The sequence below is a fragment of the Phalacrocorax aristotelis genome, chromosome 11 (genome assembly GCF_949628215.1).
Source record: "Phalacrocorax aristotelis chromosome 11, bGulAri2.1, whole genome shotgun sequence".
Lineage (NCBI taxonomy): Eukaryota > Metazoa > Chordata > Aves > Suliformes > Phalacrocoracidae > Phalacrocorax > Phalacrocorax aristotelis.
The window spans coordinates 761,398-788,548 of NC_134286.1; the positions used below are offsets into that span (position 1 = coordinate 761,398).

Here is a 27,151-nt window from a genome sequence, read left to right on the forward strand (position 1 = left end):
ACACGGGGGGCACCGGGACAGCCTCGAGATGCTGGTGGAGCGGAAGACCATCAGGGCGAGGAGCGGAGGAGCGAGGAAACCGCTAGCAGGCCTTGGTTGGCAGAACCTCGGTTGGTGGCAACGCAAGCACAGGACATCCCATGGTGTGCGGCAGCTCCTCCCAGCCACGGCCGCCACCACCGCTCAGATCCCAGATCTGCATTACAGCGGGGACAGTGCCAGCCTCGCGGGTGCTCTCTGCGGTGAAGCGGAGCCAGCGGTCACAGCTCCTGGGACACATGAGCTGGGAGACAAGGCAAGGACAGGAGCACGGAAGACCATGACACAGCAGAGCTGGAGAAGGCGGCATCGGGCACCGCCACCCCCGTAGCATCCCGCAGGCCCGACCCACACCCAGGCCCCCCCAGCTCCTCAGCGCTGCCCCGGCAGCACCGGCACAGCCCTGGCAGCAGCACGTGGGTGGCGTCAGTCCCAGCGCTGGCTCCAGCTGCCTCTTTCCATCTCCCCCTCGCTCATTCCTGAGCGGTGTTTTGGCCCCGCTCCCAGGCTTGGCACCGGCCGCAGCTCCTCTGCCATGTCCCTGGCGCTACTGGGCCAGCGCAGCAGGGCTGGGGGCACCAAGGCACAGCACAAGCATTGTGTGTCGGCCTCTTTTCTCCTCCTTTAAACGCCTGGGGCTGGGAAGAGGGTCTCACCTCTATGGGACACTTGCCCGGGGTCACCTATCCTAGCAAGCATCTTATCCCTAGAAGCATGCACGTAGGAGTTAAAGGCAGACACTGCTGCCTAACAGTCAGCCACCCTCCGTAACTCACTCACCGCTGCCTCAAGGGCCACAGTTTTTATTCCGAGGACTCGCAAATACTTCCCTGTGGTGGACGAAGGCAGCTGGGATAAGTGCCCGTTTCCAGACGTGCCCATCCAGCTCACTGGGTACCGCTGGCATTGCGTGGAGAGCTGCCAGGGGACCCACCGCTGTGGCAGCGCCACTGGTCAGCATTGCCACCACAGGATCCTGCGGACGCTGGTCCCGGCCTTCGTCACCATGGGCAGCCGGGAGAAACGCCTCAACACTTCTTACAGGCTTTCCCCTTGGAGCGGGGCAGAGCCGGGGCGCACGGGCAATGCTGCCCTGCAGAATGCCCCGCCGGACCAGGAGGCACAGGCAGCACGTCAGGTGGCAAACAGATACCCGTAAGGTAACCACGACAGAGCGATGGAGACGGCTCTGTCCTGCCAAAACCAGGGAAGTCCTTGCGGAAGGGAGGGCGGCCACACAGCGGCACAGGTACAACTATACCTGCCCACCAGAAAGGCGCTGCCAGAGAAACAACCCACCAGCACCTCACTTCACTGCTTGCTCTGGCAGTGTTAAGTCCCTCTCCCACTTCCTCCAAAAGCAAAAAAAAAAACCAAACCAAACCAAAAGTTAGTGCAAACAGAAGAAAGCTGTCTCCTTCCCAGGGCCTGGGAGACAAACCACAGAGGCTTCTGCATGCTTCTGTAGCTTCTTCCTATCCAGTCATCCCAAAAGCATTCAAGTAATCTGAAATCTAGGATCCTTCTTCAGCATACCAGGATATCATCCTTGGTAAGAATAGGTCCTGGGGACTGGACACCCTGCAAAGCGGCTGAAGCCTGTACACACCAAAGCAGGCGCTACTGCCAAGTGATGCCAGGACACAGGCTGCACTGCTGCATTTGCCTCCTCCCAACATTTATAATGTACCTGCTCCACAGACATCTATAGGAAAAGCAAAAGCAATTTCTATTAATTCTCTGTATATACATGTGTGTCACTACCACCTTCAGGCTTAAGCAAGGACCCAGTTTAAGCTCAAGTTGATTTTAAAAGGCTGATTCTAAGGAAAACTCTATACTGTACAGGCTCACTAAGAGTTTTCCACGTGGTGATGCCAGCTCTGTGCCACCTGCTGCCCGCAGCGCCCAGAGCTGGGACGGACACGGGGATGCTCACCGACCAGACCCAGCACCACGACAAACATCTTGCTTTCTCCATAAAGTCATGGGACAGGGCTGGTATTTTGGAGGACAGGTACAGCCTCTTCTCACAACAGATCATGCCCAGAGGATCCCATGTCACCTCCAAACAGGCCTGCAGCCAGCAGCTATTCCTGGCCCATTGATGAGCTATTGCTGTCACGGCTGTTGCTAGCAGCACCCAGGCACAGTATTAATAACAGCTAAAGGCCGGCAGCCTGCCAGGCAACGTCCTCGCCGGCAAAGAGAAGCCACTGTCGCTGCTGGTACCACTCCCGAGGGCTGACCCCATTTCTGAGAGAAAAAGTGGGGTGTCTGAAGGGGCGCAAGCAGGGGGCAAGCTGCGCCTCACCAGAGAGCAGCCCCGGCGAGCCATTAACATGCAGTGATTTTCCACTTGCTGGTGTGTGTATGCATTTCCCCGAGGTCAGGAAGGGAGCAGCGACTCACAGAGCAGGCGTTTGCCCCATTAGCATAGCAGGAACAGTAACCCTTTTCTTTTAATAAGGCTGAATTGCTGGGCGGGTGCTGACGGGGCAGGGCTGGCAGCGCCCGGCAGGGGCTGTGACACCGCTGGGGTGGCAAAGGCGTAAAACCTGCTGCCCACAGGAAGCATCGCCCAGGAGGCTGCAGAAACCATGCGTTCAGGGGCAGGGCCGAACCCCTCCTGCGCCAGACCAGCCCTCCCGTGCCCCGGGCGAGGGGCTGCAGGGGCTCTGCCCAGGGACGACGGGCACATGGCACCCCACGGCGGGGGCTCGGCTGTGACGCCAGCCCCAGCACGGATCAAGGTGCTGGGCTCCAGCCGAGCAGCCAACAGTCTCTGCTGGGCTTGGTGCCCTGCTACGGAGGGGGCACCCGGCTCCACAATGCTGGGCCATGAGAAACCGACTGGGATACATGAACGTCGAAGAGCAGCAGCAGACAATTCCCAGCTTCCCACTGTCCCACGGCTGCCCCATGGCACCGGTGAGGCAGCGAGCTCCCTGCCTGCCATCACTGCTTCTCCCTTAAAAGGTTTCTCATTAAAAGTAACCCCAACATGCACGTTCCAGTTTCCAATGGCACATTTGGGAACATGAGAAAATTGTTAAAAAAAAAAAAAAAAAGCAGTTCTCAACAGATGAGGGTCTGAACTGGTTGGGTTTGATTCTGAAAACAAACCATTCAGAATCAGAACTCATGTCATCTCTTGGAAAAGGTACCTAATTCCGTCACTCGTATCGGGGCCCCTGGCCGTCGCTGCTCAGCCAGACGTTGCCGGACATCCACCAGCGGTGGCCCAGCCCAGGCGGGCAGGGAACCGGGGCTCTGCCACCCATCTGCCCCGGGGAGCCGGCCAGCCCCCCCTCACCAGAGAGCACCGCCCTGGAAGGGGGCACGCAGCACCCAGAGGGGTGCCGTGGGGTGGCAATCAGTAAGGGAACAGTTTTGGCAAATGCATGCTCGATTATGAAAGCTCACCCTCCAACGTGACCAGCCTCAACACATGCACGCATGCAAACAAAGAGCCCATTTATCGATAAAGGAGTTATTTCCAGTGGGGCAGTTGCTGTTTCTACTTTGAGGAGGGACAGACAAGCTATGAATAAACCAACTGGGCTGGTGCTGAGACCAGGACAAGGGGAAATGCCCCAGCTTTTATCTGTCGGGGACACGCCACCCACCTGGCACACCAGCCTGGTCCTTGTGCTGCAGCCTCTGCTGCACCGTGCGCCCTGTGTGGGGGTCCAGCAGGGCAAGGGGCCCGCCGGGCTGGGGGCACACGCCCGGGTCCGCTCCTGCCCGAGCACGCCGTGCCAGCACCTCCGGGGCGGTTTGCCTCCTGGTGAGCGAGCTGGCATCAGCGGCTGGTGGCTGCAGCAGGCTTGGCTGTGGCTCCTGCCGGGAGGCGCAAGCGGGGTCCCAGGGCACGGGCAGGACGTGCTGGGGATGGGCGCTGCTGGCGAGGGAGGCCGCGGGCGGATGCTCAGGTGCCCAGGGAGGCCCAGCACCACAGCAAAGCCTCCCTCTCTGACAGACAATTAGACAATTACTTAATCCCCACGTGCCAGCTTCTGCGGCAAAAGGAAACATGCCAGTGAGCCGGGCAGCACCCTGGGGCCAAAGGCATAAATCCCCCGTCCCACAGCTGTGAAGCAGCCAGCTGGTCCCACAGGTGTCCCCTCGGCAAGTCCCTTTTTGAAGGCTGAGACGGAGGAGCAGGATGTCACCCTCTCCCAGCACTTGTGGCACTCGCATCCTGATGATGCTTCACCCTCCAGCACCAATTACATTTTCCCTTAACTCAGATGCACGCTGGACTCCCTTGGATGACCTGAGGACCCCTTGGCTTACCCACGGCTGCAAGAAGTCCCCCACCCTCCCCAGCCCTCTCAAAGCTCCTGGCAAAGGCCGAACCTGTGCATTTCTCTGCAAAGGACAGTCTGTTTTGTAAATACCAGTGAATGTATTCACAAATACTGATTTATTTAGCATACACACAAAAGCCAAATCAACTTTTCAGAGGACTAGTCCTCTCAGACTCGCCAAACTCCCCAGTTTCACTGAACAGGACATGACATCACTGAAAAAATTGCATCATGATGTTTTTGTGGAATTTCTGCTGCACAAGCTGGGGTGTGCTCCTGTCCCAACTCACTGAGACTTCTACGGATCTATAAGCCCACAGCTGTCAGCCAGAAAGCTTGAAGACTCCAACAAGAGGAGGTTTGCACCATTAAATTCTGTTAACATAAAAACGTTAGCAAGTGCCCTGGCTCCCCCCCAAAGGCAGGGTGTGCTCCCTCCCGGAGGCCAGCTGCCGCATACCCCGGGCTCACCAGGACCCCCACCTCCGCGCTTCTGGGGCTGCGGGCGAGGACAGTGACACCACCAGCAAAAAATAACCTCCCCAGCGGGGGAAGCAGAAATAACCGGCGGCAGCCCCGGCGGGGGACACAGCCACGGGGGGTGACAACCGGGAACGCGCTGTTTGGGGCACTGTGGAGGGTCCGGGTGCCTGGCTCCATCCCTCCTACCTCTTTCCTCCTCCTTCATCCATCCCCAGTAGCTACCATCCATAGGGAATGCTTGGTCTCAGCCTTTACATTACGGTTTCCAAACCCGCTGGCCCAGCACGCAGCTCAGGCCATTCCTCGCCACACACCCCCCGCTCTGTCTGCGTTTGAGGTGACTAGCTGAAGCTCACGACGCTGCGGTGCCCAGCGTGGTCAGCATGGGGGAAGCACACTATTTAAAAGCATCTAAAAGAGCGTGACTGATACGGCAACATTTCTGAGACACTATAGTCAAGTTACACAAATTACAAATAGACCCAAGCGATACAGAAGGAAAATGGCTTTTTTTGAGACCTGTATACCTGACTGATTTTACCTCTGTTGATATTCAAGAAAGCACCTAAGTGTAAGTGTCTGGGAAGAGTCTACAAAGACTCCTGTGCAAGGCAGAACTCCAGCAAAAACCTTCTGCTAAGCCAGTTTTCATATAGGCATCTTGAAGATAAAAAGAAATAGGCTGCATTTTTACATATATAAGACGGCACAAGCAGAATGCTCACAAGGCATATTTCCCTTCCCCATGGGAATATTGCTTAGCTGCTAGAGCCTGGCTGGGACATTAATCCTCTGCCCCCGAAGGCCCGGCGCCAGACCAGTGCAAGGAATTGCGAGCATCTCTTATTATTAGCAAGAGCAGGGAGGCTCCTATGGCAAATGTATAGGAAATCAAAGGGCTGTGCTGTTAACAGCCAGGGGACAGCCCGAGTCCCGGGACACAGCCTGGCTCTGCCCCAGGGCTGAGGGGAGACAGACAGTCCCGAGCACCCACACTCCCCACGCAAGCTCAGGCCAGAACTGCAGCCGATTTAGCGGGGGGCTGCCTGGGAGCCCTTCCCTTCGCAGCCAGCCCCTCCCGCCCAAGAGCAGCACCGGGAGGGCTGGTGTCACGCGAGGGGCACCAGCGCATGCGTGCACGCACGGGCACAGATGCACACGGCCGGCAGCTGGCTGGGCGCAAGGGACACGCTCCTGCCCGTGCCCAGCTACCTGCCCCCAACAGCCAGCACGCTCAGCTGCTGAAAAAGAAATAATCACAGGCAACAGCCACATGTGTCTTTCAGGCTTGCACAATTAAATGCCATTTAATAAAGTAGACTTGATCTACTTGTATATTTTCGCACAGTTCTAGCGACAGCTGTTGTCTGGGGAAGATCCCAGCCCTATTTCTGGCCAAGGTTTGGTATTAATTAACAAGGCAGAGGAATCTCTGTCAGGTGCGGTGCTCTGCTCCCTGCAAGCAAGGGCAGGTCTTTGCAAGCTTAACCCCGCGTGACAAATTCACACACGGCCTCCACTCACTTGCGCAGGGTTGGACCATCCATGTACCGAGTTATCCACAGCCCGAACCCAGAGGCAAACCCTGTCCAGCACAGCTGCCCGTGCAGAGTGTGGTGCCAGGGACACAACAGCTCTGCTTGCAGGGTCCGGGTCCCTGGACACAGCACTGCTGCTTCCACCTAGCACGGAGCCAGGAGTGAAATTCCCTGATGGATCCAAGCCTCAGCATGTGCAAGCCCAGAGCACGCGGGAGCACAAAGACAACAAGATCCAAAGGTTTTTGCAAACCAGCCTGTGCCGTTTAGCTTACTGAGCTCTGCCATCACGGTCCGGCACTCTGGGGTCTCAGGAGGACGGCCACCATGAGCAGAGGGCTGCCTGGCCACGCAAGCCTCCTTGCAAAAGCACTGAGGATGGTGGCACAGAGCCTGGAGGCCAGGAGCGCTCCCGAGTCACCCTCGAGAGCCCAAGTTTGCTGTGGCAGCTGCAGTCAAACCCCACCAGAGCTGGGCTGACCTTGCAGTGCCCCCAACAGCAAAACACAGCAAAGCTGCGACGGGCCCCACAGCGGGAGCGGGCAGGGGACTCATGCCGAAGGCAAGGGGCGGCTGCACGTGGCTCTGCCCGTTCAGGAGCACCGCAGAAGACATTTAAAACAAACCAGCATCAGGCAGAGCTTCTCTTAGCACCCTTTCAGTCAAAAGCACTGCCACAGCAATGCCCTTTCTTTAGGCCATCAACTGCGTGAATAAGGAGAGACGCTTCTTGCTCAGAGACAGCAAGCGCCGGTCCCACGTCGACGGGCACAGCAGCCCCGGAGAGTTCCAGGGCTGGACGGGAGCCACGCGCGCTGCTGCTAACCTTTGGGGACGCCAGGAAAACTCAGAGGCATTTTCAGAAAACACTTTATGCAAACCCTCATGCACACAAAAGCATTATTATTTAGCAGCAAATTCTTTTCTTCCCCCGGTCCCCCCGCAGCGAGAGCGTCCTGCCCTCGGCCCCACGCCAAAGGGCTGACCTGGAGCGATGTGCTCTGCTTCCCCACTCCAAAGCGATTCACAGAGCTAGGAGAGGAAAAGCGAAGGGAGAGAAGATTAAATGAGCAGGATCTCTGTCCCGAGCGCCCAGGGACTGAGCCGGCTGCGCTGCTCCTGGCGAGAAGCGCCGAGCCCCGCAGCTGCACGGCTGGCCGCCCTTCTGCCGCCAGGGAGAGAGCTCGGGGGCCGCAGCAACACGGGCGTCAAACCCACCAGCTTGGAAACATCCAAGCCCAAACTTTCACAGTCAGGTTACAAGTCCCTTAACAAAACACAATGTTGGAACAAAAGCACCTTTCCTTTCCAAATTACACAGATGCCTTGAGGCTGTTGAGGTTGAGCGACCTCCGGGGAGCCAGCAGCCTCTGTCCTGTCCCCGCTCCCTGCCCCAGCCCAGTCTCCCCAGGACAGATCCTGGGTGCAGCCTGGGTGCCAGACCATGCCCTCCCCATGCCCAGTGCAGGGCTGCGCTCTCTCGGGCTTCTGTCACTGCTGCTGTGAAGAATTCAGACATCCTGACAGAGAAAGAGGCAGCAACTGCATCCATCCCAGCTCTCAGCCACATTTGTTTTGCTAACGCAGGATTGAATTATGGGGAGAGGCAGATTTTAAATAAGTGCATGGTATAAATAATTGCACCATCTGTTTATGATCCTGAGACAGCAACAGAACACCAGAATAGGGTTTGAAGAGAACCAGAAAACACAATCCAAGTGAAATCCAGCAGCTCTTGCTAAGCTCCAAAGTTTACCCTCTGCCTTTTTTTTTTTTTTTTATAAACCAATGACCTCATTGCAGACTCCTGCCTTGCATCGGGCGGCATCGGCGACAGCAGAAGCACAGAGGAGCCCAGCAGCAGTTCCTCTCCTTCCTTTACACTGAACAAAGTGCAGTGGGCAGAGCCACCTCCAGGCAGGAGCAGCACCTGCCGGGAAGTCGAATATGGGGCACGGTCCAAGGGAGGGGTTTCCCATCTCTTGGGGTGCACGGGAAAAAAACTGAGCGAGCACCCCTGTCCTTTCAGGGAGGGAGTATGGATAGGCTTCATCAGGGGGTGATGGCTCATCTCCCAGCGGGGAGCCGTGGTAGAAGCCATCACTCACAGAGCCCTGTGAGCAAGGCAGGTCAACATCTGCCTCAGGATAACAAGAACACACTTGTGTAGCAAGACCCCCGTCTCATTCCCCACTCCCTCCTCAGAGGAAGGGGGAGCTTCAAAGAGCCCCCCGCCTGCACGGGGGCTGGATGCGCTGCAGGTAGACCAGATCAAGAGCATGCTGGAAGCCTATCAGCCCTTTGCAGCCCCTCCAACAGCGGCCCGCTGCCCCCCCCGGCTCCCCCCAGCAAGCCGGCCGCCCCCAGCGCGAACAAGCAGGGGAAGGGGGCCCTTCACGCCCCCCAGCCTGGAAGGCAGCTGTGCTGCGCTGCCCACCCCATGGCCAAACCCACCTTCCTCCCCAAACGCAGCCATCCACCGCTGCGTGGAGCCAGCACCCCATGGGGCACAACTCCGAAACACCTTTAAGGGGAGACAGGACACATGCTCCTGGCTTCTTAGCTCAACCCAGGCGTTTGGGGTTTGTGGGGAGCAGGTGGGCTGTTCTGTGCCACCAGGGCTCACGGGAATGAGCACGACCCAGGCAGAGCACTGGTGACACCCCAGGTCTCTTCCTGAGCACACCTGGATGCTCTGAGCACCAGGTACAAGCTTTGAGCCAGGAAATGCTGTCAGGAAGGTAATAGTGGCTGGTTTATTGTAAGCTGCAGCCTGTGTGGGGGCTTAAATGGCTTATAGGGACCCCTGGGACCCAACAGCAGGTGGAGAAGCAGCAGCTCTAGGTAGGGATCTGTTAATTTTAAATGTCATTACCCTGTAGACTTTCCTTTGCAGCACCTGTCTTACTTAAGCAAAGAATGAAGCAGAGCATACACACACACACTTATTTCAATGGCAGGAGAAAGTGCCCGGTGCTTGAGAGGCTCACTGTGGTTTTGGAAATTACTTTCCTGGGGATGGTTTAGTCATTGTAAGGGTGGCTTATCCGAGGGTCACTGTATCTGTGCAAACAAAACAACGGGGTGCCACGCTGCTCCTGGTGCCCGGCCCAGCAGATGCAATGCAGGGCAGAGAAGCAGACACACAGTCTCTTTTGGAAAACCAGGGAAAACACCCTCGGCCATGCCAAGGGAGGGGCGAGGCAGGACGCGCAGCAGCAGCTGCAGCCCTGGCTCGGCCATGGCTGTAACTGCTGGACTCGGCACAGAAGCAGACACCTCCTCCCCAAACCACACCACAGGAAGCCGTGCTCCTGCCCGAGAACGAACCTGCACAGGAACAAAGGTGAGACAAGGCTGAGGCCGGGCAGGAAATCTGCTCAGCACTGCAGCAGCCGCCGCGGCAATGGCGAGCAGTCCTAACGCCAGCGCCCAGTCCAACGGCTCCACTGCAGCTTCAGTTGCGAGAGAAACAAATCAGAGTTGTTTTGCGTGGGAAAGCAAACCAGGAGGCCCAGCCGGGCACGCAGCAGGACCCCGAGCAGCGGGGCTGGAGCTGCCTGGGCCCCTGTGCCTGCTGCTTGCTTTGCACCTAGGGAACAGCCGCAGAGACAAGTGTGAGTTTCTTGCAGAGGGACTTAAAAGGGAGAACAGAGATCTTATTGGGACCCCAGCAGACAGACACGTTGCACAAGGAGCACAAATACAAGCAGCCCACCCAGGAGCCTGCTGGTTCACAGTCGCAGGAGGAGCCTCGAGCAATGCCCACAATTTACCAGACCCAAACGTGGAGAAAACCGGCCGGCAGCGATGGCCCAGGCCAGAGCTGTTTGTCCCAACAGCCTTTCCTGCAAGCCCTCACGGGACACGATTTGCCCTCAGTCCCTGGATGCTTTCCCTGCTCCCCTCGACCACTGCCTCAGGGCAAGCAGGGATTTGGTTCCTATCTGGGTAGAAACGCCACAGGGCGTAAGACTGACCGTTAAAGGGTGCAAAGGCAGCTTCATGCACAGCATTTGAACCGCACTTCACCTGCCTGCAGCCGGAGTTAAGGGCACAGAGAAGGCAAAGAGACTCGACATCTGCCAGAGCAGCCCAACCTCAGGACCAGCCGGTGCCTCAGGGGTGCGGGTATTGGGGTACAGGTAACAGGCACCCACAGTCACCGCCTCTCTGAACTGCCTCAGCTCTGGCTGTGAATATGCCCGGAAGACAGGCACACTTACCAGCTGGCCAGACCATGTCTTCATTTCCCCAGGAGATGGAGAGAAGGCATTATCCTCATCTTCCTCCCGGTCTGGGATGTCGTGGTGTTGCCCCAGGTCTGCCCAGAGTGGCTCGAGCAGCCATGCCAGCTCTGCTTCACCATGCTCAAGCACATGCCTGTGCTTTGTCTGAGAAAGTTCATTGAAGGCCAACACTTCACCACTGCTGAAAAATTTATTCTTGCTTGTACCATCCCCTCTGTGCCCTGCACGACCCTCTGTGAGGCTGATGGATCTTGGACAGTGCCTCCAGGTTCTCCTGGGGAAAGACCCACCCAGGCAGGGCGAGGAGTCATCATCTGTCAATGCATAGTTAGGCTCATCCTCGGGACTGCGCTCGCTGCTGCTCCGACAGAAGAGGCAATACACACCTTCCTTGCCAGCTGAAGAGCACCAGGGCAGAAGCTCACCCTGCTGGCCTTGAGACACAGGGGGCTTTGCTCGGTGCTCAGCACTCCTCGTCTCCATTGTCCACAGACAGAAACCAAGCAAGGGAAAACTGGAAAGGCAAAAACATAACTTCTTAGCAAGAACCACCCAGAAGATGACATTTATATTGCTTTTCCTCATTTTCCTTTCCATTCCCTTTGACTAGAAAGGGATGTAATGGTCTCTGCTCCAGGTATGTCCACATGCTTTACTCACTGGAGCACCCAGACCCTGCATCACTTGTTTCCGAGGCCGCAGCACACTGCACAGCTCAGCTAGCCTAACTTTCAGTCAGGTCAACAGGTGCTTTAAAATACCTTGTACGCATTGGAACAACAGTGATTAGCAACCGCTGCCCATTCTGTAGTGGTTCCCTGTACGTCACCCACCAACACACCTCCAGCAAAAGATGCTATCTATGCAATCGCCCTGGGACTGCTGCTCAGCCTCTCCCCACCTTTGTTTTGTATTCTTCATTTCTCTCTTAAAATAGAGAACTCCTTTTACCCTTTCAGAGGGAGCTTGTGTTTCATGTTATGCTCTTCCCACTGCCAGCAACGCAGCGCTGGGGGAAGAGATGGGGATTGCAGGGGTCTCGTTGACCCCTGGGAGCCGTCTGAAGGTTTGTTTCAAGACGGTGCAGCGCAGGAGATGCTGCCTCAGGCCTCCCAGGAGGAGCCGGGGCCATGCCTTCTGCAGGCGTGGGAGTTGTTCAGCTGAGACGGATGGTGATCGCCCCATCTCCTCCCGCCCAGGCACAGGCACAGCGGTGGCGCTGGGAGAGCTCGTCCCGCACCGCTGCTGCGGCAGAACGGAGCACCGGGGTGGTGGGAGTCTGCCCGCCCACATCGGCCTCACTGTCCCCGAGGCTCCCATCGACATTCAGCCCCCTCCCTTCAGCCTGCAGCACAAGCAGCAGCTCATCAGACACAGACGGCTCAGAGAGCCAGATGTGCCGAGGCGCCAGGCACAGGGAGGCTGTAACGCACTGAACAGAACCATCCCCGTTTGTCTTCCCTTACGAGCGAATGGCTTTGCCTGCATTTCAGAGTTCAGAGGGTGACCAAGGTTCAAGGAAAATAACAAGGTGGGAATAATGAAACTATCCTTCCCACACCGGCAAGTGCATTTTTAGTAGCTTTTTATTTTCACTAGGATTGAGAACAAAACCCGAAGCAAGCCCTGGAAACAAGGGTTTCCTTACTCCTGTCTCCCAGGGACCCACCCCTGGCGATGCACGCCGAGCCCCTGCACAGTACGGGCATTGCCCCCCGGACAAGGGGACAGCAGAGCAAGGCAGCTACCCTTATGTCTGCCAGTGCCAGCAGCCCCATGAGCACGAGCTCCCTGCCACACCGTTCCCGTTAGCCACATTACCCTCCGGCATCTCTGCCGAGATACCTGCTTTGCTCAGCGCAGCATGCCCCGTCCGGCTCCCCTCGCTGCCTGCAGAAAGGCTCCCCCAGCTGCGCTCCCGGGAGAAGCGAGCACCCCAAAGAGCAAAACCCCTGCCCGCACGCTCCGGGCACACGGCCTTGCCTCGGGGCAGAGTAAAAAACGACGTGAAGATTTAGCAGTCTCCAGCTTGACTTCCAGCTCCTGCAGCTATTTCGTCAGTCACCTGTAGGACAGGCAAAGGTCAGGAATCACAGGCTCGCCGTACCAGTAGTCAGTGCGTTCACTGGGTGAGTTACTCCCTGATTTCACTGGAAAGGTCATTTCCTTGGCTGTTACCGGCAGCATTTATTTGCCCTACATACAATCCAACACTCAAAATATTAGCCTTAAAAGTTTAGCTTTGGGAGGAAAAATGAATGCTAAATTTTAACTTTATCCAAATAAAGTATATTTCCTAGCTGCTGAGCTGCATCCAGGAACACCTGCTTTTGAGCGGAAGAGCTGCATTTTTAGCACTGGTTCCCCACAGAGTGCAGGAAGACCAGGGGCCAGACCCATCGCTTGGAGAGCATCCCTGCTGTGGCTCGGAGCTGTCTGCATGAGCAGCTGCTGAGGGCAAAACCGCTGCGAGCCTGCCCCCAGGCACAGGGGAAGCACAGACCCCCCCAGCACCAGCCACTGCCTCTCCAAGGCAGGATTTCAGCCGTGCCAGCCCAGAGAGCCCAGGGATTCCTGCCCTTTCCCAAGAAGGGTTCAGAGCACAGGCTTTCCACTTCCCCTAGGCTGTGAGCTGGCTCTGTCTGAGAGCAAGGGCTTAGCTCTGTGGGGAGGAAAACAAAACAAAAACGACCACCCTTCATTTCTGAGCCGTGAACTTGCATTTCAGAACATTTGGACATATTAGTTGGAGAGGGGAAAAAACACACTACAACACAAAAAAATGAAATCCCAAACAAGGTGTTGGCAAAACTGCAGCCTCCAGCTTCTGGGGGTGCGGGAGGTACCCCAGAGCTGCTGCTAAGGGACTTCACCTGCCACCCTGGGCCCTACCACTTGCCGAGCTGCGGGAGGTGGGATGTTCCCAGCCCCACTCAGCCCAGCCACATCCAGTGCCTTTTGCTGGTGGAGGGTCCCCCTTTCCTGCAGCACAGCTGGGGGTATCCTCCTCCTCCTCCTGCTCCTCCCCAGGGCAGCCCGGCCATGCAGCACCCTGCGGGTGGGCTCACCCTCCCCTGGACCAGCGGGGCAGTCCAGGGGCAAGGGGCTTGGGCTGCCTCGGTTTCCATGTGCTGCAGTTTGCATGCGAGAAGGGAGGTAGGTGCACAGCGCAGCCGTGTCCCCGCAGCGCGGGAGGGCAGGTCCCTCTTACGCTGCGACCTTTGCCCGTGAGAAAGATAAGGTGGCTCCCTCGCAGCTGGAGGGCTGGAAGAGGAACGAGGGTGACGGGAGGCAACACTCCGGAGCAGCTGGTTGACTGAAGGTGTGTATCCAGAAGAGTCTGATTAACAAATGGGTGTACGCCCATTGCTTTGGGTTTAGCCATTAAAATACACGAAGAACACTCTCATTCAATCCTGCAGCACAGCACCTCCAGTAAAAAGCGGCCCATCGCCGTATGTTGCCAAGTCTGTTTTACAGCCAAGTCTCGCGTACGCCTGCGCAGCAGTCTCCGCTCTGCCCCTTGGTTCTTCGGTCACCTGCGCTTCCCAACACTCGATCTTCTGACTTTAAGCTACTTACAATTCTTAAAAATTAAAGGTTTTAAAAAGGGTGAAGTCATTTTGTCTAAAGTAACCTTCGAAAAAAAAAGTTAATATTGACCAACATTAATGATATACAAAGTTCCCAGAAAACAAGCCCAAACCCCACAGAGGACACACCACTGTAGCCACTGGCAAAACCTTAATATTTTTAAGTCCTCCTTTACCAGCCAGTCTGCACCTGTGTTTAAGTTACACTCTTCTCTTTGCTAAGCATCCTCCTCCCCCTTGCACCGATGATGGGGAAGTTCATGCAGACTATCGAGGAGGAGGAAGCAACAACCCATCTGCCAAGTGTCAGCAATGGACCACGTGCAAACTGCTGACAAGCCACGGTGTTCTCAGACCGGTTCTTCCAGATGCAACAATTTTGCTTCCAAGAGCAAAGCTAAATAGATTGCAAAACGCTGTTTCCGCAAAAAGGTCAAGTATTTTGACACTTTTAAGAACCTTGATAACATCTCTTTTACAAATATGCAAGGCAAGCTACTTGGGTTACTCTAGCAAGGCTCCAGAAGCAAGATTATATGTAAGTGCATAGCAAATTTTAATAAGACCAATTTTAAAATGTCAGGCATGTAAGCAGCCCTGACTGTGTACAAAATCATAAGATTTGCTCAGGTTTCCACCCACCAATGGCCTGGGCAAGGGTAAAAGAAATTGCATTGAGCAATTGCTCTGTGGTATGCAGAAGTGCAAGAGGATGTAAGGGTATGCTTCAGTGCATAAACACATTAATTGGCTAATAGATGGAAATAATCCAGAAGGTCTTAATGATTTCCTATGCACAATTCTAAGTGACATTACTTTAATGCATTTCTTGATTGTTATCGGGGGGGGGGGGGGGAAGACATGCTTAATAATGCTTATCGCTCTCTACAACTACCTAAAAGGAGGTTGTAGTGAGGGGGGGGTTGGGGGGTTGGCCTCTTCTCCCAAGGTACTACTGATACAATGAGAGGGAACAGCCCCAACCTGCATCAGGGGAGGTTCAGGTTGGGCATTCGGAAAAATTTCTTCAACTGCAAGAGGGGTCAGGCCCTGGCACAGGCTGCCCAGAGAGGTGGGGGAGTCGCCATCCCTAGGGGGGGGTTTCAAACAACGTGCAGACGTGGCACTTGGGTACATGGTTCAGGAGGCCTGGGGGTCTTGGGTTGATGCTAGAGGTCTTTTCCAACCATAATGATTCTACGACCATTTCCCCACTGCCACAGTAAATAGGCTTTTTTAAAAAATGCCTCTTGTTGAATGAAAGTGATCGTCTTGCGCAAAAATTGCATAGATATTACAGAAAAGGCAGACCAGACGGAGACCCTGCCGCACAAGCAGGTCAGGCACAACAGGACAAGTCTCTTTGTGCGTCAGTGATGGCCAAGGCTCAGGACTCACCTCCCAGAGGCTGTCCTTGCTAAAGAGAGGACACGAAAAAATGGCCTGCCATATCCTCCAGTGGAACAGAAAAAGACATGGGGAGGGGAAAAAAAAAAAAAAACAAACCAAAACACCAGGAAAAAGAGAAAGCACCAAGATCTAAGGGACTGCAATGTCGTGCCGCCCTCTTGTGACCGCTGGGACACTTGGGCCCCCTCCAGCCGGACAGCCGAGGGCCCTGGGGCATGGTTAGCATGTCCCTGCTGCCACCACCTTCAAGGGAAGGCTCCTCGGCCAGGGTGCCAGGCTCCTGCAGGAGAGTCCCCCCACTGCTGCCCCACAGCGCGGCACAAGAGCCACCTTCCTACTGAGTCCCTCTTCACCCACGCCTTTTTTAGTGCCCCCATATCTCCATCCCGGCGCACCGAGTCCCGGCACGCACCCCTCGGGCTGACTCACATCTGCGAGGTGGTTACCGAGACTTTCCTCCCCTGAAGCCGCAGGCAGCGAGATGGGGGCTTGCCTGCCCCAGCACCGACTGAAGGGCGAGCCAAGCCAGCGCTGCTGCGCATCCACCCGCCTTAGCAGAGCCTGTGACCCGCCAGGAGCACAGGCGAGACTTCAGAATGAGCAAACCGCCGTCACGGGGGGTCAGCTCCGGTGGGCTCTGCCACGCCTGACGCGTCCCGCCCTGGGGTAGAGATCGCCCACGCCGGGCCAGGGAGCACCGGTGGGCTTCCACCCTTCTGCCTCGCTGCTGTCACCAACCCCTTCGGCATCTTCTCCTCACAAAGCCCGAGCGTTACTGGCACCTGGGCATCCGTCCCATGGACCCCTAACAAGAACGTCAGGGCTTTTTTTGCCCCCTGCAGAACAGCTGATCCCATACAGTGCTGGCTGCTGTAGCAGAGCAGCCCAAGACACGCAGAACAAATGCCCGCTCTAGTCCCGGCTCCAAGGAAACACCAGCACAGCTGCCTAGAACGTCAGCACATCAAATCCTTCATGTGCCTGTAACAGCAGCAGTTCCTCCAGCAGAGGGAAGAAGGATTTACATCTTACCCCGGCGTTCCTACCAACGTCTGTCAAGTCAGTGACACACAAACCAGACGCTTAGCAGCATTCCACGGGCACAGGAGTAGCGAACTGAGCTGGTTTTATGCCTCACCTTCTTTGAATTCACTCCGAGCTCCCAGGCCGTATAAAATGCCTTTCTCTGGATGCAGTATTGGCAGGATCTCTCTGGAGTGTCCCCGTGAGCCGACCTGCTGCCTCCTGCCCATGCAACCAGGCTGGGGAGCTCCCAGGGGACAGGCCATTCCTTACCACTACCCAAGTGTACAGCGCACACAGTGCTTTTAACCCACACATACGATTGCTCACATGTCTTTCAGTGTGTTTTAATTTATAAATTTTTAAGTTAAAACAAATTCTTTTCATTGGTATTAAATACATCAAAATTAAATTCAAACACAGACAACTTCAGTTGATGAACAGTATTAAAAAAATCTTAGTAGGAAAGAAAGCCTGGTTTATGCATCAGAAAATCACCCACTTTCTCTACAGAAAAGTTAAAACACTTCATTAAAGGCAAAGACATCTGCTTTCCTCCTTGCTACCCTTCCCTCAGACAGCTTAAACAAGAAGGAAGAGACTTTTTCTCCTTGGAAAGCACAACTGAGTTATCACCTATATTTTTGTAACAAATTAAAAATATATGCCGCGGTTATAAGGATCACTGACCTGCACGCATTTTTGGAGGAGTGCATTCTGTTACAAAGAGGCACTCTCACCTCTCTCACATAATACCATCATTTTAAAGGAATACCGTTAACATTAATTCTAGGCAGTCTGCAAATATCAGAGAAGGTCGAGGTATTTCACTTCCCTAAACCTGAAATTTTTCCATCGGGCTTTAGCGTGCTGGTACCTAGTTTGCTTTGGGAACCGCATGTTTGCTGAGGGCAAGCCGCCTCGATACACGCCGTGGCTCTACAGAACAAAGTTTGGCTGAGGGACAAACTCCACCCAAAAGGCTTCTTAATTTTTTGAAGTCACCTAAGACAGTTAATCCTCAGTCAATCAACCTGACGCTGATTTCCACTGGTGCTCATCGCTTGCGCTCTCTGCCTTGCTAAGCAATTACATTCTTCTAACAAAAAGGGCTAACTTTTTCAGTAGATTGGTTGACTCGGCCACGTTGGACACCTTCAAGAGTCGTCTGGACAGGGTGCTGGGTCATCTTGTCTAGACTGTGCTCTTCCCAGAAAGGTTGGACTAGATGATCCCTGAGGTCCCTTCCAGCCTGGGATTCTGGGATTCTGTGATTATCAGCTTCAGGTTGAAAGGCCACGCCACTCTAGGTGAAGCTCTTCTAGAACTGATTACGACATTGTGATGGGGAAGTTATTTTTGACAAGATACACTGTGTGCTTTTAAGTGTATTGGCATCGAGTACATCTCCCACGGCAGAAAGTGAGAGAAGCAATGAGCTGCAGCAGCTGGACTGCTTGGCTGGGGACATTAGTGTCCTCTACCCTCTGCTAGAGGGAACAACGATTAAAAACCCACCATACATAAGACATGTAACTTTATTCAACTGGAGGTATGAAAACTCCAAAAACCTAGTTCCCTACCTGCATCCTGCCAGCTAAAACCTTAGGGCAAGTGACATCTTTAGTGATATAAACCCATAAAGATTTCACAGCTTCAGAAGATGGCTTTCATAGCAAAGGATTGCCATGAGTCAAAAAACAGACAAACAAAATCACACCTTCGCATAGAACCAGCGTAATTCTGCCTGTTCTTTCAGATTAAAAAGACCTCTCAAGGAAAAACTTCAGTGACCAGTTGAAAAGCAAATCTAGTTAATATACAAATAATTTTCTTCTCTCTTGTATAAGCCAAGAGCAATGTTACAGAACAAACCATCGTGAGACTTGACCCAAGCCAAAAACAAGCAAGGAAAAAGCTGGGATTTTAATGCCTCTTAGAAGTAATTTTCCTTCTTTTCAAAAAGATACTGGATCAGTTAAACATTACTCCAATTATCTTCAGATACAATATCAGCTTAACTCACAAGACACTACAGAGATAGAATTTCAAGGATTTCTCTGAAAGCATGGTTAAATTCTTGTGCTGCATTAGGAAAGAAAGATTCGGCTTAAAGAATCCCAGCGTAGCCATCAATAGCTTTACTATCTGCTCCCCTTGAATATTGCTTTCCTGCTTCATAAAGCTAAACAATGTTTAAATGAATGGAAAACTGCGCTTAAAAGGAAAAATCACATTCCAAACCAGTAGTAATTTAATGGAAGTTTAAAAGTTCCCTCTTTCCATTTTACACCCACGTACACAGAACGCTACAGCTCCTCTCGCACCACCTCAGAACAACCACGGGCGAAGGCGTGAGGGAGGCAGCAGGAACAGCCACCAGCCTCACGCATACGTGCCCGTAACAGCTGTTCTGCAGCAAAGCTGGGCCCCTGCGGAGAGCAGCTGGTTTCTCCTTCCCTCTTCTCCCAGAAATGCAAAAATGAACTTATAATCTGCACATTGAGAAGTTTCCATCCCAACTACCAAATACTTATAGTGTTTATAACAGAAACTGTACTTGTGTATATAAATAGAAGTTAGGCATATTTACACCTCAGCAGGACCCACTTATATCAGTTTCAGGTCTACCCGTCACTATAGGAAAAGGGAAATATAATGCTCATTTGCAGGAGAAGCGACACTTTAACAGCAGCTTTTTCACCCCGAGATGTTTCAAAGCTCTCCCCTTGGATTGCTTACTGAAAATAATGGCCAACATAAAGGATTTCTAGACAGTTTTCAAAAAGCAATTCTCCAGGTTGCAATCCCTCCACTGAAATATGAACAGCACACCTGTACACCTGCGTATGGGTCTCCAGGCAAGGAGCACAAGTGCACCCGCAGGGAGCCAGGGAAGAAAGCCTCCTCCCATTTTATAGAAAGTATTAAGCAAAAAAAACCCCACCCACAAACAAACAACAACAAACAACCCTATGGAAAAGTTTCTCACATCTCGTAAGTACAAAGAAACAATACGCAAATGTGGTTTTTTATGGGTTTTTTTTCATGTTTTTTCAAAACATGTTCAAATATATAAACACGTAAACAACCACATGAAAAGTCACACACAAGCAGTTAAGATCAGAGTCTATATCCTATTCCATAGCAGCCACCACCTTCAACATGATTTAGTTTCCTTCTTCCAGCTCGTTTTAAAGCTTTGTGCCTAAGTCCTGGGGCGGTACGTTCACACCCAAACCACTTACGTAGCAAACTTCAACTTCCTTCACAAACGTTTTGTTAACACATCTACACACACACACACACACACTTTACTTGGTACTCTCCAGACAATTTTCCATTCTCACATGCAGAGTAACAGCTAAGTTCCTGCTGCAAACTAGTCTTTCCTGTTTCTCTGGGACTTTTAACTCTGATCTACGGTCACAGGAAAGGATTTATAACTCTCCAGTGTAAACACACTCCCTCTCGGGCGATACTGGTAAGTCGGTGTAACTGTGGTGCTGAAGGCATTTGGCTGAAACACTCTTTCTTGACATACAAAGGGATGAAACATAGATACACAACACACAAACATGAGCAAAGGCAGTTCCCTTCCGCCCAGCTCCAATTAACCACAAAATGGACCCAACTTATTTTTTGCTGGAATCTGACTTCAAAGTGAAAGCTCACAGTCCTACGATGCACTTTATATCTATTTCACCACTCTAAGTGAATGCAAAAGAACAGGAGTCAAACATGTTTCCTCCCTACCCAACACATAACAGAAATGAAGTTCTATTATTTTGTAAGGCATATTCATCTTCAGGGAGAATCCAAGCACAAGCAAGAATTCTGCCAAGTCGTGCAATCCTACAACTTCACCTTCATCTACTCAACGCCTTGAAATGCCAGGATCTCCCGCTCTGTTCCTCAGGCGGAATAATCCCTGTCACAGTAGGCTTTTTTTATTTAATACAACTGAAGAGCAGGGCTAAATAAAAACCCCTCAGCAGCTGGGCCTCTGTATCTTTCAAAAAGAGGGACACACAAATGACCAATTTTTGCAGTTCTCTGGCTTTATCCCATAACCTGCCTTTTTACAGCAACTATATATATATAAATTAGAAAGAGATAAAGCCAATGATTAACTGCAGTGTTCATGAAAAAACTTCAGTCCGTATTACAGAGTCTCTCCTCTTCTGGTCGGAGATCACTGAGGTGTAAAGGTGAGAATCATCCAGCTGATAACAAAGTAGAAGAGGAAGATGGGGTACACAACAAGAGCTTTGCGGTTTGGAGGCTGACTGTCTGCCAGGAAAGCTGTAGATGCTGGTGAAAAAGAAAAAATACTTGAAATGTGGGCAGCGTAAAACTGAAAGTCTAAGACCCACTGCAGATGTTAGCAATTTTGCATTAGGATCTGCATGACAATTATGTTGAAAGAGAAAACTGAGTAATTCATCGCTTTATACCAATGGTCTACAATCACCAGCTGACGCTTTCTTTATCATATAGAAAGATAAATACGGATGAACATTCTGTAACAAGAGTTCAACTTACAGATTAAGAAAGGGAGAAATAATGCAAATGCATCTGTATGAAAGGAGCATTTTCCAATAGCATTTGTAACATAGATCACAGAGTAAAATACCCAGGAGCCTCACATGGGGTTTAATATTAAATTATCATCATTCTTCTGCTGAAGGCAATTTGCATAGGAAATTAAAATGAACAGCAGCATAGGAAGGGGCTGAACCTCTGCCAACGCAAGAACTGGAAGAACTATTTCTACCACACTTCAGCAGCTTGGGAAGCACCTTAAACCACAATACCCATTGGCTTTACCCAACAGAACACATGCAGATCTACCTCCTTAAGCACTGCACTACTCAGCGAGTACAACAGCCCTGTGACGCAAAAAGGTACTTACCTAACGTTGACCAACCAAACATCGCTACCACGACAATGAGACGTATGATGAAGCTGACGGTCCCAGAACCTGCCAGCAGCACCAGCCTGCATACCAGCATCGCTACTGTCAGGGGCAGGACACAGTAACCCAGCACACACAGGCTCTGAAAGAACGATCTGGAAAGGAGAGACAGAAACGGGGAAAAGAAGTAGTCAAAGCACTGCAGAAACTCCCTGCATGGGAGCATTTTAACAGGTACTACATAACCCGGCACTCACATCGTTCCTCCGAGAAGCTTTGAGTTTAGCGTGATGACAACTGCACCGAACCAGATGATGACAAAGACCTCAGCAAACTGGGGCCCTCCGTCCTCTTTGCTGTCTGCTGATCCGCCCTGAAGCATCCTGTCATAGGTAACAGACCAAGGGAGTAATTTGCAACTGAGAGACCTGGAGTAGATGACAGAAGCCTGAAACACGGATTCCCAGTTAGGCTGCAGACCCACTATTTTTCAACTGTTTTCTTATTTTTAGTAGTATCCTCAATTTTTAGTAGGAAAGGAAAATGGTTGTGGCTCACGTGGGGGCTTTTCAGTCCATTTGTTTCCTTGTTTTCAGGCCTGTGTAAGCATGTAGCGGAAAATCAAACCACAGACAACAGGCTAAAAGATGAAAACTGAAGCACACCAAGTTTGGTAACCTCTCAAAGCCGGCATCGTAATGCACGACAGAACGCAAAAGCTTTAAGAAAAGCTTATAATAACTACAGGACACAAACAACACAAAGCCTGGAAGAGAGAGCATGCATTGATTTGAATATTTAAATTACACTGCGTACTTCTGCTAACGCTTCAGCAACATTTCACCAAATGGTTTCTGTACGCCAAGTACATAAGTGCGCCTCCAATAGTTGCTAGATCTGACCAACACTTCCACCCTACCCTGGGCACATTTGCATGCGTACACCCCAGGGAAGCCCCAGGAACTCCTGGGAGCCACCACCGCCTCCCATCCACCAACTACCACAACAGCCTCTCTTCCTCCTTCGGTCCTGCAGGATGCTCGCTGCAGCGCTCAGACAAAGGTTTGGCCCTGCAGGATAGGGTCAAAGTTGGCCAAACGCATGAGGATCGAGGACAACGTGAATTGGGATACCTGTCCGCAAAATCATTCTTCAGAGAGGGGACTAGGAAGAGTTCACCCTTAAATCCCGAGTCTAAAGAAGGGAGATCCTAAGGGGCTTGAAGCATCAGAAATACATTTTATGTGAAAATCTGAACAGGCAGCGTTTGCACGTGAGCAGAGAAGGATCAAATGAACTCAATCTCAACATGTGTAGTCAGACATTCTTGATTTCTCGTTTCTCCAATGTAAAAGACTATAAAACCTATAATCCACCCAGTACTTAAGTACTTACAGTGCAAGTGAGACACAAAGCACCAAAGGGCCCCAAAGATCCCCTGTACGTAAAGGAAAAAATAAAATCTTAAATGTCACAGAACGATGCTCAGTTTCATTTTCCAGAGAACAATAAAGCACTCTCTTCCAGCTCCCAGCATATCATTTTGCATATTGCACTTCCTTACGCTTTTCTTCCTTAGCATCTTACGTGCCATACTCTATAACATAATCTGCTCAAAGCCTGCCAACTGTTCTACATATTCTGGCACGTGTTCTGCTTTCAAAGACCTTTGGTGACGCTGATTTTTCACATTTGCTACATGAAAAAGGTACACGCTTTGGTTGTAGCTTTTGTAGCTACATACATATTGTTGTAGCTACAAGCATGCTACAACAGAACAAACGCAGAACAGACACTTCTGAAGCCCGGTTCCCCAAACTCTTCTTTTCCCCTTGTGGGCAAAGTCTGTTGGCAAAACACCCTTTCAAGATTTTGAAAACCTTCTTATACTTACAGTCTCTGAGGAGCGCACTACTCTTTTTTGGATACATGACATGGACAAATTTCTTCCCAACAGCCTTCAGATCTCTCATCTGAAATAAAGAAGCAACACTTTAATTTATTCCTTCATAAAAACTACAGTTCGCAACTAAAAGCGGCAAGATAGAAGTAAAGGAGCTTTGACGGCAAACCAAGGTACGATCCAACCCCAAAATTTCTGTAGCATCCTCTGCAACAAACAACGCCTGCATTTTCTATGTTCCTTAATAACAACGGTACTTTATCCTTTAATAATGCCCCATTAAGAACAATAACATTTGCTCCTCTAGGAAAAGAAAAATAATTAAAAACCCTATTCGCTGGGACAGTTTTCTTCCAAGCTTCATCCAAGGCCTTTGCCCTTGCAAAAGTTTTGAGATCACAGGGAAACTTTGGGGCTGTAATTCAGCGATTTCTTCATCCACGAGAATACATTTTACATAGCCGGCTCTAAAAAAAAACCCCAAGCTTACGATGAAGTACAAGTCAAGCAGAGCTATGCAAAACCGCAGTTTTTGTATAACATTTGGCCAAAGGTACCAGCAAAGGACGTGTTTTACCGCAGGTACGGGCCCAGACTCACAATGGTATCCCTAACAGGCTCATCCAGCGTGGAGAAGTCTTCATCGGGAGAGCGAGATCCAACAGGAACAGTGATCTCCCCTTCCACTGGAATATCTTCAGATATTGACACATCTGCGAGACCTGCGAACTGAATGGGGCTTTTTTTAAACCTTTAGAAAAAAAGAAACGCCAAACAGCTCAGAGCCACTTGCCATGTTTCTCAGCTGGGTTTAAGGCGAAACAACCGCTTGGAAATCAAAGACACAACACTTAACAACAGGGTCAACACCACAGCCTGGCTGGTGTCTGCTTGATTTAAACAGCTCACAGAGGCCGGCAGGCGTTTCTGTTTTCCCCGGTAACCCCCAGTGCCCGGCTGTTTATCCCCTATTCAGCGACAGTTAGCGGAGGGAAAAAGCTCGTTGGTGTTTTTTAAGTACCACAGCCGGCGGCCCGGGGCCGGTAACCCGACGTTACGTTTCCCCCGCCCGCCCGAGGGGGAGGCTGTGCCCCCGGTGCCTCCGCCGCTCACCGCCCGGCCCCGCTCCCGCACGGCCCCCTCACCAGCGGCCCCCCCGCGCCGCCGCCGCTGCCGCCACCGCCACCACTCCCGCTCCCCTCCGCTGCCGCCATTTTGGCTGCTCGGCCGACGTGGAGATCGCTCTACGTCATCGCCGGGCGCGGGCGGCGCGGCGGCTGTCGCGTCACGGCGCCGCCAGGGCGTCCATGGCAACGCGGGCGGGCCGCCTCCGCCCCGCCGGCAGGGGGCGCCCTCGCCCCGCCCGCCCGGCTTGTGCCCAGCCTACCGCGGCCCGGCCAGGTTCCCTCCCGAGCCCCGCCCCGGGCGTGGCGGGGGGCGCTGGCAGTGCGGGGCGGTGCGGCGCGGTGCAGGCCCCGCCCGCCCCAGCCTCTCGGGGCAGGGCCGTGCCGTGCCGGGCCGGGCGGGGGCGGTGCCGGTGCCCGCCGGGGCGGCGGGATGGCCGCGGCGCGGAGCTCCCGGGGCGGAGGCGGGAGCAGGAGGCCGTAGGCGCGGCCGCCTGCCCCGCAGCGCGGCGGTGCCGGCGGCGGCGGGAGGAGGAGCGGCGCCCGCGGCAGCGGCGGCGGAGCCATGGGGCACCCGCCGCTGGAGTTCAGCGACTGCTACCTGGACAGCCCCGACTTCCGAGAACGGCTCAAGTGCTACGAGCAGGAGCTGGAGCGGACCAACAAGTTCATCAAGGAGGTGATCAAGGACGGCAATGCGCTCATCGCCGCCATCCGGGGTGAGCGGGGCGGGGGGCCCGCGGAGCGGGGAGGGCCCGGGGACGGGGCCTCACCAGGAGATGCAGGGCGGCGGGGCACCCGGCGCCTCCCTGCCCCGGGCCGCACGGGATTTCTCCTCCTTGAACGCGACCCTGCAGATGCGGTCCTTCTGGAAGCCCACCTTGGGCTTGGCTCCCCTACCCCGGCGCTCGGCAGCCGCCCTCGTCGCCTCCCGGCCCCGTACCCCAGCTCACGGCGGCCGCCTTCGGCCCCAGCATCGCGTCGGGGTGGGCTGGCAGGCCCCGGGCGGCCAGCTCTGCCTCCCGCCACGCCTGGGTGGCCGCGGAGCTGGCCTTGCAGGGGTGCAGGTCGGACCCCATCCTCCGTGCGAGCTGGGCTGGCGCCGCCGGCACCGCAGGGCACCGCGGCTGCTGAGCTCCTTCGGCGCTCCCAGCCACCGCCTTCCTTTAAGGAGAATAATGTCGCGTTTGGGGAAGGCGCTCCATTACCTTCCCTCACCGAAGCATGGGTGGAGAAGCGCGCCCAGGGCAGCACGGGCCACCTCGTCACCCAGCCCTGCTCCCCTGGGGTGGCCCGCTGCGAGAAGGAGAGGGCTCCGTCCAGAAAGGGGCTTTAGTCCTTCTTTTGTTGTGGGTGCGTTACCCTTTTTTCTTAACAACGGCGTGAATTTTTTACAATTAAATGTCCATTTCAGCGTTGACTGTAAAGGAAGTCACTTGTTCGGAAGTGCTGATCCAGACCGTCAGAGATACCTGGACCAGGTTGTGTCACCTGAAAGCGCACGGTCCTGTGTGTTTAGCGCTTTACTGACCTGCCCTTCTGCTTAGGATTTCTTTTTCCCCCAAGAGCCATAGGGATACTTTTCCTGGGTCATCCCTCCCATGTTCTCCACTTTTATAAATGTGCATAAAAATACGGCCAAAAGTGGAGGACAGGACAGCAGCTCTGAATGCTGCGCTTGCATCAGGCCAAGGGAAGACAAACAAAAAAATCAGCGGGGCAGACTCGGATCATATGCTGGTTTTCTTGCCAGCTGGTTGGTTTTTAGTTGGTATTAATGGGTTTAGCTGCTGCCCTTTTGTTAAGAATAATTCAGAGCTTCCTTGTTATCAGGGCCGTGACTGGAATAGCCTGTGTTTGCCCATCTGGAAAACAGTGAAGACAAAAGCTAGTATGACTGAAACAGCAGACGTCACGGGGTTGTAAGATGCTTAAATGTACTAAAAAAACCCTCAAAATCTCTGCTCGCTCTGGGTGGGGCGGGGGGCGGGTAGAAAACCAGAGGGATTTTAACAAGCCTGCTTTGCTTCTTTCTCCATCTCTTTGGTCAAAACTCTTTCCGTTTTTAATGTTTGTAAGCCCCAATGCTGCGCTCAGAGTAGGGGCGTGAGGGTGTTTTGCCGGATCAGCAGACCTGTCCCAGTGAGACTGGCGAAGGAGGAAGGGGAGAAGTAGAAGGAAACTGAGTACACCCAGACAGCACAGATAACCCCCCAGGGCAGAGGAAGCCCCATATTTCTTGCCTGAAGTGCTGGGGGGGTGTTTTAGTGCTGTTTTCTTTTAAAAGTGCAGCTGAGCCAGCGGGCAGAGGGGTGGCCTGGCAGAGCCAGCTGCTGGGCACGGCTGGGGTGGGTGCTGGGGCCGATACCCGCCCAGGCTTCCATCAGCTCCCCGGGGATTCAGCCCTTCCTGTTTGGTTAACAGATAACTTTAAAAAAATTCTTCGTCTCTGAATCCTCTCCATGTTGGACAATGAGTAGGAATTTGGGGCTACTCACTGTCCACTCCCTAAATGCCTTGGGCTACGGCTGGTAAATCCTGCTTCCCGGTCGGCGAC

At 53.2% G+C, this 27,151-nt stretch overlaps 3 protein-coding genes across 7 annotated transcripts in view; 1 reads left to right on the forward strand and 2 right to left on the reverse strand.

Moving 5' to 3' along the window:
- The window catches only part of STARD8 (StAR related lipid transfer domain containing 8), a 79,605-nt gene extending 65,147 nt beyond the window's left edge, over positions 1-14,458 (reverse strand). Inside the window, exons 1-2 of one of the 2 annotated variants that reach the window (XM_075106502.1) lie at positions 12,469-14,458; positions 10,600-11,137 (exon numbers count right to left, since the gene is read on the reverse strand). In XM_075106502.1, the coding sequence (XP_074962603.1) occupies positions 10,600-11,106 (507 nt within the window). In that variant the 5' untranslated portion in view covers positions 11,107-11,137; positions 12,469-14,458. Of the gene's footprint in view, positions 1-10,599; positions 11,138-12,468 lie in introns of those variants that run through there. The other variant, XM_075106501.1, reaches the window with a different exon arrangement.
- A 2,517-nt stretch (positions 14,459-16,975) lies between these two features.
- On the reverse strand, positions 16,976-24,722 carry YIPF6 (Yip1 domain family member 6). Its single transcript, XM_075106514.1, has 7 exons — positions 24,616-24,722; positions 24,071-24,199; positions 23,462-23,540; positions 22,963-23,005; positions 21,825-21,950; positions 21,565-21,722; positions 16,976-20,963 (listed from the first exon to the last, which is right to left on the reverse strand). The coding sequence occupies exons 1-7, from the start codon at positions 24,682-24,684 to the stop codon at positions 20,845-20,847; spliced, it is 723 nt and encodes a 240-aa protein (XP_074962615.1). The 5' UTR covers positions 24,685-24,722; the 3' UTR covers positions 16,976-20,844.
- Positions 24,723-24,765: 43 nt separating this feature from the next.
- The window catches only part of OPHN1 (oligophrenin 1), a 70,541-nt gene continuing 68,155 nt past the window's right edge, over positions 24,766-27,151 (forward strand). For 3 of the 4 annotated variants that reach the window (XM_075106510.1, XM_075106511.1, XM_075106512.1), the window contains exon 1: positions 24,766-25,273. In XM_075106510.1, the coding sequence (XP_074962611.1) occupies positions 24,778-25,273 (496 nt within the window). In that variant the 5' untranslated portion in view covers positions 24,766-24,777. Of the gene's footprint in view, positions 25,314-27,151 lie in introns of all 4 variants that reach the window. The other variant, XM_075106513.1, reaches the window with a different exon arrangement.

Excerpts from the sequence above, each read along its gene's own strand:
- YIPF6 (XM_075106514.1), bottom strand. The coding sequence starts at position 24,684 with ATGGCGGCAGCGGAGGGGAGCGGGAGTGGTGGCGGTGGCGGCAGCGGC. Across the intron at positions 21,723-21,824 it reads AAGCTTCTCGGAGGAACGAT|ATCGTTCTTTCAGAGCCTGT; the intron begins GTGAGTGCCGGG and ends TCTCCTTTCCAG. Across the intron at positions 20,964-21,564 it reads GTTTGGTTGGTCAACGTTAG|CATCTACAGCTTTCCTGGCA; the intron begins GTAAGTACCTTT and ends CTTTTTCACCAG.